The sequence below is a fragment of the Formica exsecta genome, unplaced genomic scaffold, assembly GCF_003651465.1.
Source record: "Formica exsecta isolate Colony F162 unplaced genomic scaffold, ASM365146v1 scaffold47, whole genome shotgun sequence".
NCBI lineage: Eukaryota > Metazoa > Arthropoda > Insecta > Hymenoptera > Formicidae > Formica > Formica exsecta.
This window is the reverse complement of record NW_021851936.1, coordinates 53294-69743: the sequence shown is the minus strand read 5'-3', so window position 1 is coordinate 69743 and position 16450 is coordinate 53294. Positions and strand designations below refer to the sequence as shown.

General features: G+C 35.6%; 4 protein-coding genes across 9 annotated transcripts in view; 2 read left to right on the top strand and 2 right to left on the bottom strand.

Annotated features, from left to right (window-relative positions):
* Positions 1-6139, bottom strand: part of LOC115241162 (E3 ubiquitin-protein ligase XIAP-like) — a 7385-nt gene extending 1246 nt beyond the window's left edge. Inside the window, exons 1-2 of the mRNA XM_029816778.1 lie at positions 5348-6139; positions 1890-4138 (exon numbers count right to left, since the gene is read on the bottom strand). Of these exons, the coding sequence (XP_029672638.1) occupies positions 3270-4058 (789 nt within the window). The 5' untranslated portion in view covers positions 4059-4138; positions 5348-6139 and the 3' untranslated portion in view covers positions 1890-3269. The remainder of the gene's footprint in view (positions 1-1889; positions 4139-5347) is intronic.
* Positions 6140-6394: 255 nt separating this feature from the next.
* LOC115241158 (death-associated inhibitor of apoptosis 2-like) lies at positions 6395-10605 on the bottom strand. 2 transcript variants are annotated; one of them, XM_029816770.1, is made up of 9 exons: positions 10445-10605; positions 9689-10359; positions 9374-9491; positions 9051-9242; positions 8782-8960; positions 8264-8644; positions 8004-8146; positions 7745-7911; positions 6395-7241 (listed from the first exon to the last, which is right to left on the bottom strand). In XM_029816770.1, exons 2-9 carry the CDS (start codon positions 10187-10189, stop codon positions 7051-7053), a joined length of 1872 nt encoding a protein of 623 aa, XP_029672630.1. In that variant the 5' UTR covers positions 10190-10359; positions 10445-10605; the 3' UTR covers positions 6395-7050. The 2 variants fall into 2 exon arrangements, with proteins under 2 accessions (XP_029672630.1, XP_029672629.1); XM_029816769.1 differs by having other exon boundaries at positions 9689-10605.
* Positions 10606-10861: 256 nt separating this feature from the next.
* LOC115241159 (acetyl-CoA acetyltransferase, mitochondrial) lies at positions 10862-15476 on the top strand. Of its 3 annotated transcripts, XM_029816772.1 has the most exons (9): positions 10862-11109; positions 11388-11534; positions 11645-11759; positions 11926-12119; positions 12238-12528; positions 12628-12816; positions 12888-13045; positions 13146-13262; positions 13789-15476. In XM_029816772.1, the coding sequence occupies exons 1-9, from the start codon at positions 11083-11085 to the stop codon at positions 14066-14068; spliced, it is 1518 nt and encodes a 505-aa protein (XP_029672632.1). In that variant the 5' UTR covers positions 10862-11082; the 3' UTR covers positions 14069-15476. The 3 variants fall into 3 exon arrangements, with proteins under 3 accessions (XP_029672632.1, XP_029672633.1, XP_029672634.1); XM_029816773.1 differs by lacking the exon at positions 13789-15476 and having other exon boundaries at positions 11083-11109; positions 13146-13689; XM_029816774.1 differs by lacking the exon at positions 10862-11109 and having other exon boundaries at positions 11645-11770.
* A 73-nt stretch (positions 15477-15549) lies between these two features.
* LOC115241154 overlaps positions 15550-16450 on the top strand; it is a 52814-nt gene continuing 51913 nt past the window's right edge. For all 3 annotated transcript variants that reach the window (XM_029816761.1, XM_029816760.1, XM_029816762.1), the window contains exon 1: positions 15550-16302. The gene's annotated coding sequence lies outside the window, so the exon portion shown is untranslated. The remainder of the gene's footprint in view (positions 16303-16450) is intronic.

Below are 16450 nucleotides of genomic sequence, written 5' to 3'. Positions count from 1 at the left end.
AAAATAATAATAAGATATTAAATAAAAATATATTAACATATACGAAGCTATCTCTTTTCTTGATACTCATGTAATCTTACATTTTCAGGATAGACATAATTAACGTTTGCGTTCACGTGGAGTGTTCAGTACGTCTCATCTCGTACAGAAGATATCTACGTTGTCACTATACATTGCGATGCCAAATACGATAAAATATGTCTCTCCCTCCTTCCGAATACAAAATTTCTTATAATTGTGGAAATAAGAATTTTATCGGGAATGCTGGAATATATTCCGTGAAATGCGCGATAAGAGTATCCGGAAACAAATGTCATTTTTAAACGTCGTTGTGCAACGTAAGTAGAACTGCTTGTAATATAGCGTCGTCATAGATTTTTACGAAAGATTACGCAATTTGACATGGAATTGTTTGTATCGATGAAGACGAATTTTTTAGAAAAATTATCTTATTTATAATGAAATATTGCCAATCACACGTAGATATATTCGGTATTCGGAAATGCAATCGAATGAAATTTTTGACTGATGAAAGAGTTATGGAAATGTTTATATTTTTCAATATATTCAATATCTCAGACATATTACCTTTATGTGTTTCAAATTTATACATTAATGTTAGATCGACGAGACCTATTTAGATATTTTATCTATTTATTCTATTAAATGTTGTTATCGACAAAGGTCATTGTGATCAACAGAAGTTATTATTACTGATAGAAAGTTATTGTTGTGGCATGTCGAAATATATGAAATATCTAACTGAACTAATGTGTCTATTTTGTAAATAACGATAATATCACTGTCGCTAAGAAAAAGAGGTTACAGATACAATAAGCATATTTTTATAACAAGACCCTTTTTATATAATGTATATATTGTTTATTTATTCTATATACTTAAAAGCAAGATCTTCCGAGAACAAATTAACATATATATAAATATTCTTAGGATATACATATAAGTGATATATGAGTGATCTAAAATAAGATAGCCTATCGCATAGATCGTTATTATTGTTATTTTATGTTTTTTAGGAAATTAGGTTTTATTTTAGATATTAAGAGACGAACATTTAAAATAATCTGAGCTCTTATATTCTCAAGTAACAACGGTTGTTTTCTACAGGCTCTTTCCGCCCGATCGCGGAAAACAGCTGCTGTGCGGGAAAATAATGACATCGGCGAAAAATATCCTAGTAAAGCCTCACATCTGCTTGCTTTCATAAAATTGCTAAGACACTAACAATCACGAGTTGGAATAATTTCAGAAGACAATATACAACGGAAATATGTCAGTCGGTGAGAAGCAAAAAAGAAAGAGAAACACAACGAGCAAAAAGACAATAGAAGCAAAGAAAGAGAGAGAGATTCGAAATAGATGGGAAACGAGCAAATGCCTTTATATGGAAGAGAAAGAGCGATGCCATGCGTGTCCGTTTTATGAATTGATTATGTCCTTTTTACAATCACTTATCTTTCTATTTCTATGCGAGCAAAAATAAAAAAAAGACAAAAGTCACATTGATTGCTCAGAGAGGCAGAGACAGTAGATATCGAGATTGAATACTATCGCGAGAATTCATCTTCATTAGTTCAAAGTTTATCTTTCTCTTTCCAATGTGGAGAGAAAAAAATAAACTCTGAATTAGTGAACACGAATTCACGAATAATATTCAGTCTCGATATTTACTGTCTCTGTCTCTCTGAGCAATCAACGTAACTTTTGTCTTTTTTCTTTTCAGCTAGTTCAGCTATGAAATTTAAGGTCACGTTAGGATAAAGAGAGAAACGGTGACGGCAGTTTTATCTATTCCTACACTTTTTCCCATAATTGCCCTATTGAAACCGAGCCCAGCAAGGCATATCTTTGTTTCTCCGCGTTCTTACCTGTGCGTGTATTCCGTCTGTTTCGTCTGCGGGTGTCCTTGGAGATCTGATACACCTTCAGCAGATAAGTCGCTTTATGATGATGATCGTTGGCGAATGGGACGGAAGCCGCTCGCTAGCAATTTTATACTCTCACATCAGTGTCCCCGGAAATAATATAGAGGGCGAACCGTTCTTCAACGTTCATGCTGTACTGTCGTACCCGCATGTCAGGTACATCAACCGGCGTGTTCTTGTTTGCAATTCCCACTTGATCAAGAGCCGGTGGCTCAACTGAACTGTCGAGGATGCTAACAATAAGCCCTAATTCTATCGAAATGATGGCGGTTTGAGAAGATATAAAGAAAAACGATCAACATGTGTTATTTTGCATGGATGAGGAAGAGAGATGTTAGCGATACAGGTGTGCGCATGTGCGGAAATGAAAACGATCGACGGGGCTGTTCTTATACGTGAATCGGTATTTGTTCTGCCTTAAATATATATAAAACTTCCACGCACACAGCACCGATAATGGTAGGCAGTGGTAGGTTGAAAAAGAGGGATGGTACTAAAGCAGATGTGAACATAGCATTGGTCCATTGAACTGTTCCTGGGGGTTGTTGGGAGGTACTAAAAAATTTAGGGTATATCATACACGACAAACAATTTCAAATAAAATCCAGCCACCGTAAACTTTTTCGGTTTTATCCATGTGGACGGCCAGTTTTTAAAGCTTTTTAACTGGGCAGATTCAAATCGATAATCAGTAGTATTTATTTTATTTCTTTTCCTGCCAAAAATGCACAGTTCCCGCTACATGATCTAAAGCCTTTTTGCGAGGAGCTATCGAAGCGAAAAAGTCATTTTATCTTATTATCCATCGTCGATCAATAGGCAATTCAGACATTATATGCTACGCTATTGTGATAAAAAAGTCCTGTTTTTTAATGCACGTGCGATTCTTATATACATAACATATTCTTCTTACATGTATACATCTATCGTACAAAAAACTGTACTACACTCTTTTGATAACTTTCTTTAGAAATTTTAACATAGCTTACGCGCATAATATTTTGGGCAAATTAGTTAAGGCATTGTATAATCGTGATAATGTCCTAAATAAAAATCTTTAGCTTTGGTGGAAAATTTTATTTTCATCGGAAATCTATCTCTATTTCGGTATAATTTATTTTTATTTTGTTTTTTATACATATAAAAAATAAATGAATTACTTTTTAAACAAATAATACGATTTTAAACGTAATACTGCGTTATTATAACAAGTATACGAATATGTATATGTAAGGAAGAACAAATACTGTGAACGATAAAACGGAAATAATATAAATTTAAAAACGAACAGATGGAGACGGTAGAGTGGTGCTTATTTATCGCTTATCGTATGTTGAAACTGCTTCTGTACGATTGCCTCTTCGCTTGAAGCCTGTTGATATACTTGCAATTGGGATACCATTTGATGTGCTCTTGTATAGGATCTTCTTGCGGCTGCCAGCACGCCAAACCTCCATCGCAATAGAAGCAGTAGACTCTGTCGCCGTCGTTTGCACATATGAGACCGGTGGCCGCTAGATCTTCTTTTTTCTGGGTGACCGTTACCGGCCATGGCACGTAAGTGGCTAATCTACTCTCGTAGTAGGCAAATTTGGGATGCTTTGCGCCTACCAAATCGCCGATTACAACTCGTTTAACGACATCTGCGTCCTCGAAGTAGACCTCGATCTCACTATCGAGAATTAGATAAGACTCGTCTACTTCGCATATTTCTTTCATTTTCGGCACGCGTCGTGAAACCTTGTTCGGATCGACGCCGATCGGTACATTCCCCGAGCTAGGTAACATGCGGACGAATCTACATTTTGGAGAATTTAGTCTGTGCTCCATCCTTGGATCTTTATATTCCATGCACCCGGATATGACGATGTTGCAGTCGAAGCATTTCACTTTATCATCCTTCCCGGTATAATAGAAACCGGCGCTTGCCAATTGCTGAAGAAATTTGCTGTCTACGGCCCATCTCATGAAGCTATGATATCTCCTGATTTCGAATCGATAGTCTATGCGGTCCGTATCGTCGACCGTTTCAGATAACATTTCGGGCGCAGCTTCGACTGTTTCGTCTGTTTCGCCTGTTTCGCTCGACTCTATCGGCTCCATCGAAGCCATCGTGGCTTCCTTTCAAAATGTTCGTATGCGATATCGATCACTTCAAGCATTTCTACGAGGGAATATCCCCTCGTAAAAATCTGTAAAGAGTAAATAAACGTAACTTAGAAACCATTCATGGGAGACTTCTATTTGAACTGCGTTAAGGAATATGAGAGAAAATATACAAGATATTTGCGACGAATTGCCTTCTCTTTCTTTCTCTCTCTCTGTTTGCAAAATGCAGAATAAAAGAAGGATACGATTAATAGAATGATCGGAAAGGAAAAATATATTCTTCAATTTATTAAAGCTCTCTTATAATTGAGATAAAATTCGATTTAAATTAAATGAATATCTTACGTTTATTAATATCTATCGTCACTACATATCAGAATGCTAATCGCGATAAAATACATCCCCCCTCCCCTTTTTCCTTCCTAATACAAATACATACAATATATCTTCCTATAATTGTGAACATGAGAAGAATTTTATCGAAAATGTGAATCATAGAATGTGTTCCGATAAGAGTATCCGGAAACAAATGTCAGTTTCCATATATATTATTCGTTATTATCGTTATTTCATGTTTTTTAGAAAATTAGATTATTTTATCTTAGATATCAACGAATATTTCTGAGCTCTGATATTCTCGAAGATAGCAATGGTTTTTCCATACAGGCTCTCTTTCCGCTCGATTACGGAAATCAGCTGCTGTGTGGGGAAATAATAACATTGACGGAGGATATCCTAGTAAACTCTCATGTTTTCTGCTTGCTCTCATAGAATTGCTAGAAATTAACGATCACGAATTGGAATGATCTCAGAATGCAATATATGTGCCAGCTGGAGCTAAAGAAGCGAAGAACAAAAGAGAAAGAGGGAGACAACAAAGGAAAGAGAAACAAAAAAAAAGAAAGAGAGATTCGGAAGAAAGCTGGAAACGAGCGAATGCTATCTCATACGCCAAATGCCTTTGTACGAAAGAGAAAGGGCGATGCCATGCGTGCACGTTTTATGAACATTTATAAATTAGAATTTTACATCCTTTTTGGAATCTTTATCTCTCTCTATCTCTATGCGTGCGAAAATTTAAAAAAGACAAAAATCGCATCGGTCGCTCAGAGAAACAAAGGCAATAGAGATTGAGATTATAAATACTATCACGAATCACGGCAGGATATAGAGAGAGAAAAGATGACTGCAATCTTATATCTATGCCTATTCCTACATTTTTTCTTGCAGCTCTCTCCTCCATAAACTTAATTTATCACCCATAATAAGGCATTGTTCTTCCGCGTTATTACCTGCACGTGTATTCGGCCTGTTTCGTCAATGCATGTGCTTGAAGATCAGATTCACCTTTGGCGGGCAGATCACTCTATAATGATGATTGGAAAACTCGCTAGGAATTTCACACTCAAGAGAGAGAAGCAGTGTCTCCGAAAATATTTACGTAAATAAAAGGTCGTATCGTCTTTCAACGTTCGTGCTGTACTGTCAGGCACCTCGTGTACACATCGACAGGCGCATTCTTGCTTGCTTGCAATCCCCACTTGAAGAGCCGATAGTTCTGCTAAACTGTCGACTTAAGGTTACTAACAATAAGCCTTAATTCTATTGGAATAATGGCCGCTTGGGAAAATATGAAGAAAAACGATTAACATGTTTCGTTTCGCATGGGCGAGGAAAAGAGCGATTCAGAGAGTTAGTTGTCCTTATCCATGAATCAGTATCTGTCCGATATTAAATATGCATAAAGCTTCTACGCATATAGCCCCGATAATCATAGGCATAAATAGGTTGAAAAAGGAGGGATGATACCAAGGCTGATGTCGATATGTAGCCTTGGTCCATCGAACTGGTCTCATAGGGGTTGTTGGGAGATATTAAGAAATTTAAAGTATGCTATACATGACGGACAATTTTAAAATTAATGTGAAAATTATTTAATGCAATGAAAAAATTTTTTTTGTGTAACAATAAGCACAAATTTTGGGAAAGGATAATGTAAAACTGTGTTTGTTTCCATAGACATTTAATTTGAAGCTGAATTAATTAATAAAATAGAAAGAAATGTTTCATATTGTTTGTTGTAAAAATTAATTATACAAGAGAAATATATTATGAGAAATATGTTTCTCTCTTTGTTGGAAAATATGTTTCTCTCTTTGTTGAAAAATTTGCCTCTTTATAAGATTATTAAAAATTTTACTTTTGTGTTCTCTTTTTCTTTCTCTTATATGATTACAAATTCACGACTCTTGTATTCAGACAGACACAATATTGATTTCTTAGCTTTGAGGGGATATTTTATATCGCTGATATATATAAACTATAAGACACTAACTTTATATAGACTTCTTTTATCACGTTACAACATATATACAGGGATACATCAGTATTAAACACAAGAATGTGTTTCTTTTGTACATGTTCTGATAACTTATTTCAAGTAATATCATTTTAATTTCAACATAAGATCACAATAAAAAAAATGTCACATCTATGATTTGTTTTGTAACTTATGGTTAAGTTAAAAATTATTAATGTCGACTGATGTTTTTATTGCTCTACTTATATTTTTTAATTATTACATACTTGATTTGTTTATATATTATTGCAGATATAATTTTCAAACCAATAAACAATGCAATAATAGAACAATATTCTGCAATATCAACAATAACAGCTTTCATCTGTAAAAATTGTTGATAGCACAATGAAAATAAATAATTATTAAAGGCTATTGATCAAATCAATATAATCAGCTGCAATTATCGTCTCTATAATTAAATATGTGTAAATAAATATATATATACATTTCTTCGTATTTTTTGTACACATTTTCAAAAAATAAAATTGATATATAGAGATATTTGCAAAATATATACATAATATATATTTTATGTAAAATGCAGCATCATATGTCTAAATAGAAACATCAATTGATGTCCTCATTTAATATTTGTCACATTTTTTCAGATCTTTCAAATCTTATATTTCATATTTAAGACAAGAAGATACGAACATAAGCGCGAATCTTTAGTCTGCACAATGGACAGGTCGTTAGGGCTGGTATACAGTTGTCGCACGTCGCTAAATGGCCACAAGGTAAAAATACTATAGCTAATTCATTGTCCATACAAATCTTGCATAAACGAGCCTCCTTCAATTTTCTATTCTCCTCTCGCAAAGACACTGAAAGAAAATAAATACAAACTAAATACTTAATATGAGTTATATGTATCCATATCTCCTTCCTAAGAAATTTGATTACATATAAATATGATTTAGAATAATATTCGAGAGCTTTACATATCTCTTAAACAAAGAAAAGTTGAAAACAACTATGAGCTCAACAATGAGTTTGTGTTAATAAAATTAAAAGGTACAGTTTAAGCTGTGATATCTAGTGTATGATAAGGATGAAAATAGTTCGAAGAAAAATGACACATAATAGATTTTATAGAAGTTGTTTAGCGATAAAGCAATTACATGACAATCCGAGTTTGTTTCACGACTTTACTGCATAGAGAGAGGTTGAAGTTGAATATAAACTCATTGTTATAGAATGGTCAACAAAGTGCTAAACTTTTACTATAAATAAAAATACATAGAAAATGTGATATTGTGTCAGTATGGATAAAAATCGAATAAAATCTGTTTTTATTGCATCAAATCATGAAATATATATTACTTACTAATGTCATCTGACTCATTATCAGTTTCTTTCTTATCATGTTTGCTTTCAGCTGCGTTAGATACTTGTGTAGTTTTCTTACTTGTAGAATTTTTAACCGATTGCATAACTTGATTAAATAAAGTCTTCAATTCCAAAGATGATGAAGTAGGAGTATGATTATCAAGTCTGAAGAAAGAGATGCGTTTCTTAGTTATGATTCAATGATATAAGCATTTTTAATCGTGTACAACATATGCCACGTGCTATATCTGACATACCTAGTATGGTCTTCCATAAGTTGATCATGTAGAACAGCCTCTATGAGCTGTGTAACATTTATATAAGGTTCGCCAACTTCTTCCATTCTTCTCTTCAGAGCTCTCGTTACTCTGTCTACATGTAGCCCAATTTCAAGAGCAGCCTATACACAAAGTTACACATCGATTACATTTATACATCTCAAACTGACATAATATCAAAGAAGTTTAGTACAAATATTAAATAGATCATTTAATATTAATCAGATCGTTCTATTTACCTTAGCTGGAGCAGTATCTAATAACCTTTTAACTGTTATATCTGTTATCGGCTTGCTAGAAGGCAAAATTGTGGGAACAGAAGTAACAGCATCTGTGACACCTGCCATAGGTAGTGCCACTGTATCTGTTATTGGTTCGCTAGGTTGTGAAACCGAGGGACTGGAAATAATTGTATTATCTATGATGTTTGTCGTAGATGTCACAGTATCTGTTATTGGTTCACTAGATTGTATAATCGAGGAACTGGAAGTAACTGAAGTTTCTATTACATCTGCTATAGACATTCTTGTATCTGTTAATGCTTCATTAAGTTGTACTGTGGGAAGAGATGCAACAGAAGTTTCTATGGCGTTGTTTTCTCCTGATACACCAGCAAAAATCTATATATATAATAAACAAAATTTATAAAAAAAATATACATATATATATTTAGAGATAGTGTAAGTATATGTATATATATCTTACACTATCTTAAAATTAATTGATAAAATTGTAGGAAAAGTAATATGATGGTTACCGAAAGATTTAAAGATCCTCTTGTATCTATACTATATTTGATAAATTTGTGACCACGCATAAGGATTACAAAGCCGCAATTTGGAAACCAGTATGCATGCTCAATCCATACATTATCTGTTGGTTGCCAACCATGTAATCCTCCATCACAATGGAAGCATCTGACTTGGTCGTCGAACCCTATGTACCAAATGCATAATAAGATTAGCAACAAACATTTCACCAATGTTGTAGTATGTATGTAAAAAACCAAATAATTCTCTCTCTGACCTTGATAATAGAATCCAGCAGCAGCTAATGTCTCTGGAGTTTGTTTAAGATTTTTTGGCCAGTTTTGAAAAGTCTGCAATCTTTTTTCATATGTTGTATATTGCGATATAGATACTGTATGCATTTGTATTCCTAATTCTGTTAAATCTGTGCTAGTGCCAGATAAGACTCTGACTAATCCAAATGCATCATCTATTAAGACAAAATTATTTAATTAATAATTGCATGAATATATACAAGTATAGTATTATACATTTAGTTTTCAAAGTAAAACTGAATATTCATGATTCTCTTATAATTGTTATTATGAAATATTAATGTACCATCTTCTGTTTCTCTCATATAGAAATCACAATTAGGAAAATTTAATTTATGGGCATGCTCTGGATCGTCGCCAGCTTTCCAATTCATTAGAATACCTTTGCAAAATGCACATTCCACCTGTTATTTGTACAAAATGTTATGCGAAAACGAAGATATATATATATATATATATATATATATATATATATATATAATACTATTAAATGACATATAGAAAATCCTATTCTTTATTATCATTTTACAAAAATAACTCAAATTAGCAATATTATTATAGCAGTATCAATAATATATGTCAAATCTTTCAGTTTCTTTACCAAATCTTTATACTGAAGATAATAAAATCCCGCTGCAGCCAGCTGTTCCGGACGAATGATAGAAGTTAGCGGCCAATTGTCAAATGTCTGCAGCCTTTGCGAGATAGTTTCGTATTTTCTTAGAGTTAGAGGATTGGACAGCCTCGGCGTTACAAATGACAGCAGCTGTTCCGGACCCTCGACGCTGTCAGATCGTCGTGTGCTCGACGACGTCGTGTTCGTCGATTCCAATGCGACGCTAGCTGTCGTCGGGATCAACGGGACGTTGCACGTCCCAGCAGGATCGACGACGAAGGGACAATTGGGCGCTGTCCGTCGATGACGAGCCATCGCTTGATCACCGTAATTCCAGTCCGATATCATCGTGCCGCATAAAAAACACTGTACCTCCAGGCAACGTCCGGTGTAGTAAAACCCCGCCTTCGCGAGACACGACGCGCCGATCGCGGCGTTTGACGGCCATTCGCGAAACGTCGCGAGTCTCTTTTCCTCGACGTTCATCTTGAATTAAATTTATTTAGATAATTCTGAATGAACTTCTTCAGCAGACTATCGATGATTAAGCGATGATGCGAAGATCATCTTCCCGTCTAATGACACATCTTGCTTAGATATAGGTCGCTTCATTGAATTTCTTTCCCATCCTCTACGGGACGTCGTATTACGTTTTTCTATTCACACACAATAATAAAGTATTATTCTCCACTCTCGCGGGATCTTGCGTTCTTATCACACTATATTTCCACGCGAATTAACCTTAATATATGCGAGATGACATGGGTCAGATCGAATCCAGCGACCAGAACTGTCCCTATCCAGGTCTTCCGATTATCTTATCGTTATTAGACTTGCTTGGTTTATCTCTCTTATTTATGCGACTGTTATTTCACGGATTGTCAGTATGAATCAGTATGAATGTATTGTATGATCACACACATATAAATTTTTGCGCATGCGCTGCTATCATATGTGACAACGCATGATTATCAGTTTTTTATATACATATGTATATAAATGTCATGTGTATTTTATTTCCATATTTTTAATTTATTATTTTTTTATATAACAAGTTTAAAAAATAATTTCGAAAAAATGTTGCATTTGCAATCTTTTCATTAATGCTGTAAATGTATAATATAATTTTTTAATCATAGCATAAAAATAAATGAATATTATCATTGTCTTTAAAGAACACAAAAAAGAAATATTGTAACTTTTTGAGAAATGCATAGAAGGAAAATGAGAAGCGTCAAATGATATTTATATTTGCGTGAAATAAATAAGATTAGATACGTCATTGACATTGAACACCATCTTGCTGCCGGTTGATCTTTGTACAGTGGCTACTCGTCGCACAGAGTGCATTTTTCATTTTCCATAAAATATTGTTTACAATGGCGACAATAACGAGATTAGCTAAAGTAAGTTACTTTTAATTGATTAAATATCACAATCATACATTTAATATATGTTTAATCATACGTTTAATCCTTTTCTAAAACATGGTTATATTGTGCTACATTTTATGTATTTAACCTGTGCTTTATATTATAACAATAATTAGATTGGCTAAAGTGAAACTTATTAATGATTAATCGAGAGTATGAATCATACTTATTTCATATATTTATGATTTTTTTATGATTCATTTTTGTATTATAAGACCAACAGATGTACCTTAAGAATAACTTTTTCTTAGGTAAATTTTATAAGCAGGCGTTTGTACAGTTCCAAAGTCAATTTAAATGATGTTGTAATAGTCAGTGCTGTGCGTACTCCAATGGGCTCATTTCTTGGGTCCTTATCAAATGTGTCAGCCACTAAACTTGGTGCAGTAGCTGTGCAAGTAAGGATTTTGATATTAAATACTACTATCAATATGTTTTGGAATTTATATATTAATTATAAATATTACAACCTATGACTAATAAATATATATATCTTTTGTTGTTTTAGGCGGCTGTTGAAAGAGCTGGTATTGCCAAAGAACAAGTCAAAGAAATATATATGGGTAATGTCTGCCAAGGTTTCTTGGGTCAAGCACCAGCGAGACAAGCTGCATTATTTGCAGGTCTTGAAAATGTATATTTTCCTCTTACAATTAATATTTTGCATTTAATAAATGTTTACAATAATAATAATGATAATAATGAGATAGCCCTTTGATGGAATATTGACAAAAAATATATATAATTTAATTTATTGTAGTATGTGTAATATAAAATTAATGTTATTAGGTCTTCCAAAGTCAACGATATGTACTACAGTGAATAAAGTTTGCGCAAGTGGCATGAAAAGTATTATGCTGGCCTCTCAATCTCTACAGTGTGGTCATCAAGAAATTATTCTAGCTGGTGGTATGGAATCTATGTCTAATGTGCCATATTACTTGGCACGTGGTGAAACGCCATATGGCGGAGTGAAACTTCAGGTTGAATTATATTCCTTTTGTCTATTTTTCATTACTTCATTTGCTGTACATATTGTATATATGAAAACATTTATATCTTTACATATAAATAATTAATAACGTGCAATTTTTTTAATAGGATGGTATTGTATTTGATGGATTGACTGATGTATACAATAAATGTCACATGGGTAACTGTGCTGAAAACACAGCTAAGAAATTGAACATCACTCGTCAACAACAAGACGAATATGCTATCAGTAGTTACAAACGCAGTGCTGCAGCTTACGAAAATAATGTATTTAAAGATGAACTTGTACCTGTGAGTGTGCCTCAAAAAAAAGGCAAGCCAGATGTAATTTTCATGGAGGATGAAGAGTATAAAAGAGTCAACTTTGAGAAGTTTGGCAATTTAAACACAGTTTTCCAGGTAACATTTGGATTAGTAAAACATACAATAAACAGTTTATTCATATTGATAATGTTTGTTTTTTCTATTGTCACATCTTTATGTTTGCTACATGTACAGAAAGAAAATGGTACAGTGACAGCTGGAAATGCATCCACTCTAAATGATGGTGCTGCTGCATTAATTTTAACGACTAGCGAAGTCGCTCAAAGACTGAATCTCAAGCCTCTGGCTAAAGTTGTTGCTTTTCAAGATGCGGCAACGGATCCTATAGATTTTCCGATCGCGCCGGCATTTGCTGTGCCATCGGTAAGTCATCTATTGGTTAACGACTGAATTTTGGAATTGCAACAATATAAACTTTTTACATAATGTTTTAGCTGCTTCAAAATGCTGGAGTTAATAAAAACGACATAGCTCTTTGGGAAATCAATGAAGCATTCAGTGTAGTGGCTGTAGCAAATCAAAAATTACTCGACATTGATCCCACTAAAATAAACGTTCATGGTGGTGCTGTTTCGCTTGGACATCCCATAGGGTAAGTTATCTGAATAGTGTTTAAGATTCTTTTATTCTGCCTTATTCTATATTGTTAAAATTAATATATTAATTATTGATAATAAATATAAATCTTATAGTATGTCAGGAGCACGTATTGTAGTACATTTGGTACACGCTCTTAAAGCTGGAGAGAAAGGTGTTGCATCAATTTGCAATGGAGGTGGCGGTGCATCATCGATCTTGATCGAGAAATTGTAAGTTTGCAAATTGCAGTCATAGCTGCTGTTTCAATTCACATGAACTATGAGATACTGTGCAATCTATCATTAGATATAAATTAAATTGTATATAAAAAAATATTATTTTTATACTACGAAATGTATACTGTTAAAGTAATGTTATAGCAACTGTTGAAACAATAGTGAAGAGCGTTTTTTCACAGCTTTTCATGTTTATATAAATGTAATTACATATAATAACGCATTTTGCAATTTTTCTACTGAAATATATGTACATTTATAGGTATATAAAATATATAACTTTTAAGTAGAAAGAAGCAATATAGGAAAGCATAAAAAAATATATTTTCTTACTCTGTGTACCTTTTCTGTATTGCTGCTTATCTCCTTGTGTGTTATATATTTTATGTAGAAATAAACTTTTTTATACATTGACACAGTATGTATATGATCGATTTTATTGACGGTTAAATTAAATGTCACCATATAATATGTTAAAAATATTTCTCAAAGAAAGAAGAACATATTATATAATTTTTAGGTGTCATCCAGTATCTTCCCCGCCAAAATTAACATTATATACGAAAAGTCCCTGTCCACTTTGCGACATACTAAAGAATGAGCTGCGTTTGCGTTTCGCCGGTCGTTATCAATTACAAGAAGTCGACATCACTGCGCAGGATAACGAGCGATATTTTGAATTGTATAAGTACGATATACCAGTTCTTTTCTTAGAGGATCGATATCTATGCAAGCACCGATTAGATACTGACTTGTTAACAAGGAGACTCGATGAATTAACTTTAAGGAAAGATATATAAACATGTTAGTATAAGAAGATCAAATTTAATCAAAATCATTATCGATTTTATTAATTTTCTTATTACATATCGTAAAATTATGCCTAAATCTATTTTTCAATCGAGATTACGTCTCATGAATTTGAAATCTTCGTTTAAAAAGACTTGACAGCATCTATAAATAGTATCTAATAAGCATCTGAGACCCAGAAACGTTTGTAACGGTTCACAAACGGTAATCAGTTCGACCAATCTTAATGCTTCCATGTCCAACTTTGCGTTTGTTCCGCCGCATCTCTCTTTCTCTCTCTTTCTATCGCATGTTCTGCTACTCCTCATTTTTCTTTTTCTTGCAATAAGGAGGCTGGAAAACGGAACGATAGACGTGTGACTTGACGATTCTAATTATACTATCCAAGCGATCATTTCCATTATATTATAAACAACTCTCGGGATTGCGAAGGATTATGTATTGTATAGTTTCGACGAATCTTCGCCTTATGTACTGTAAGATTCAAAGAAGAATATTCAACGAAGAGAATACGATGGCATTGAACGGTGTGCGGCTCTGCGGCAAAGCGGTTGCCAGCTGAGAGGAAGGTCCCCTAGGAGGCAACTCGCTTACGTATCCTTTGAATCTTACAATACCTTTCCTTCGCCTCAATTCTTCTGCCCCCTCCGTTCGTCGCGTCCCTTTCTCGCGCCCTTAACTATCTCCCTTTCTCTACAATAGACCGGACCCGCTCCATCCACCCTCTCCCCCTCTCCGCGCGCGCGTGCGTGCGTGTAGGTGCGTGAATGGGTGAATGTACAGTCTCGCAACCGTTCGTCGCGGCGGCTCGTTCTTCCTCAGTGCGTGCCTTACGCGGGCACCGTGAAGTACTCTTCTTGTACTCGTACATCGGTTACGTGGCATGCGCGTTTTCCGTGCGACGACAGAAAAATACAGAAAAAAAATATCGATATATAAGAAGGGAAAAAGCAAAGGGTATGTAAGAAGGGGGAAGGACGTGAGAAAGAGCGAAGAAAACTCGACGGACAAAGAGAGAGGGAGCGAGAAAAAAGTTGACACGAGAAAGAGAGAGAGATAGAGAGCACGAAGTAGAGAGAAAGGGGGAGCGAGACGAGCGAATCGCCGAGCGAAGGGGGCGAGTATCTCTCGCGCGCGTCTCGCGAGCGCGTCGCTCACGGCGTACTTCCCGAAATTCAACTGTCGTCGTGGATCCGGCGCAGTGACTCCATTATCGATTCCGTTATCGATCCGCGGCGTCGGAGTCGAGTCCTCGGATGGATATCGCGACAAGACGGACCGTAGACGAGAGGACGGAAATTCCGTCGAGAAACGCGTCGTCGTCCCGCGAGTCGCCGACACGGTGAGTCACGTTTGTCCGACCTACTTCTGTTATCGAGGCGAACGTGCAAAAAAAAAGAACAAAAAAAAAAAAAACGCTCGCGATCGTCTCCTGGATGCATATGTTGTCAGGATAATGAGATCATTGATCCCGTAATAACAAGTTGATAGTTGATATCGGCGACGATAGTGGGAGGCGCAAAGTTGGCTGCGAAGACGTCATACGTCATACCCCGTTCGTTGACTTGACAACGTTCACGACGCTTGAAGTTGTCGCTCTCGCGGAGGTTTGGCGCGATGTGAAGAGAAGAGGAGTAGCAGCGGATCGCGATATTTTCAGGCGATCGCCGGCCGCGGGGACGCAAACATTCTCCCCGAAGAAAGAACTTTATCTCTAGAAAAAGATAAAGAACGCGAGGAATATCCGAGAGGGCCGCGTCGCGATCAACGGATTTAGAGAACAAGATCTCGAAAGGGAGAAGACATCGCTCTACGTTTGGGAGTTCAGGAACGAGAAAGAAGGAAGGTGGAGGAAAGACAGAGGAGGCGTACACACACGCGCAAAAGTGATATGGATACTGGAGGCGGGAACCGCATACACGTCTCAGCGTCGCTGCATTTTTTTTACACACGGCGCTCGAACAAGGTCGTACGCGAGTGGAACGTCCGTGATTTAAGCGAATTATTGTGCGCGCGCGCGCGGACGCGTGCCCGGTTCGACGAGGTAGACGGACGATGACATTGTGTGTGTTGTTCCTTTTCACCGATACACGCACGGATACATGCGGCTGCTTCCCGCCCCCTCCTCCCTAATCCGTTTCATCCGTCACGACGGGTTACCACGAAGATTTCATCTCGCTCTCCAAGCCTGAGTCGCTTTTTTGGCGTTTCCAGTAAGAAAAAGGTACGTATGTATAAATAGGCAGTATATATAGTGTGTATATATATACATATATACGAGAGAACAGACGGAGATCAACTTTCGCCAATTGCAATCGGATCACGGTCACTGTGGAAATAAATTGCAGAAGACAACGAGCGAGAGGGAAAGA

Excerpts from the sequence above, each read along its gene's own strand:
- LOC115241158 (XM_029816769.1), bottom strand. The coding sequence starts at position 10,189 with ATGAACGTCGAGGAAAAGAGACTCGCGACGTTTCGCGAATGGCCGTCA. Across the intron at positions 7,912-8,003 it reads CTTATGGAAGACCATACTAG|ACTTGATAATCATACTCCTA; the intron begins GTATGTCAGATA and ends CTCTTTCTTCAG. Across the intron at positions 7,242-7,744 it reads TAATGAGTCAGATGACATTA|TGTCTTTGCGAGAGGAGAAT; the intron begins GTAAGTAATATA and ends ATTTTCTTTCAG.
- LOC115241159 (XM_029816772.1), top strand. The coding sequence starts at position 11,083 with ATGGCGACAATAACGAGATTAGCTAAA. Across the intron at positions 11,535-11,644 it reads TTGGTGCAGTAGCTGTGCAA|GCGGCTGTTGAAAGAGCTGG; the intron begins GTAAGGATTTTG and ends TTGTTGTTTTAG. Across the intron at positions 12,817-12,887 it reads CGGCATTTGCTGTGCCATCG|CTGCTTCAAAATGCTGGAGT; the intron begins GTAAGTCATCTA and ends ATAATGTTTTAG.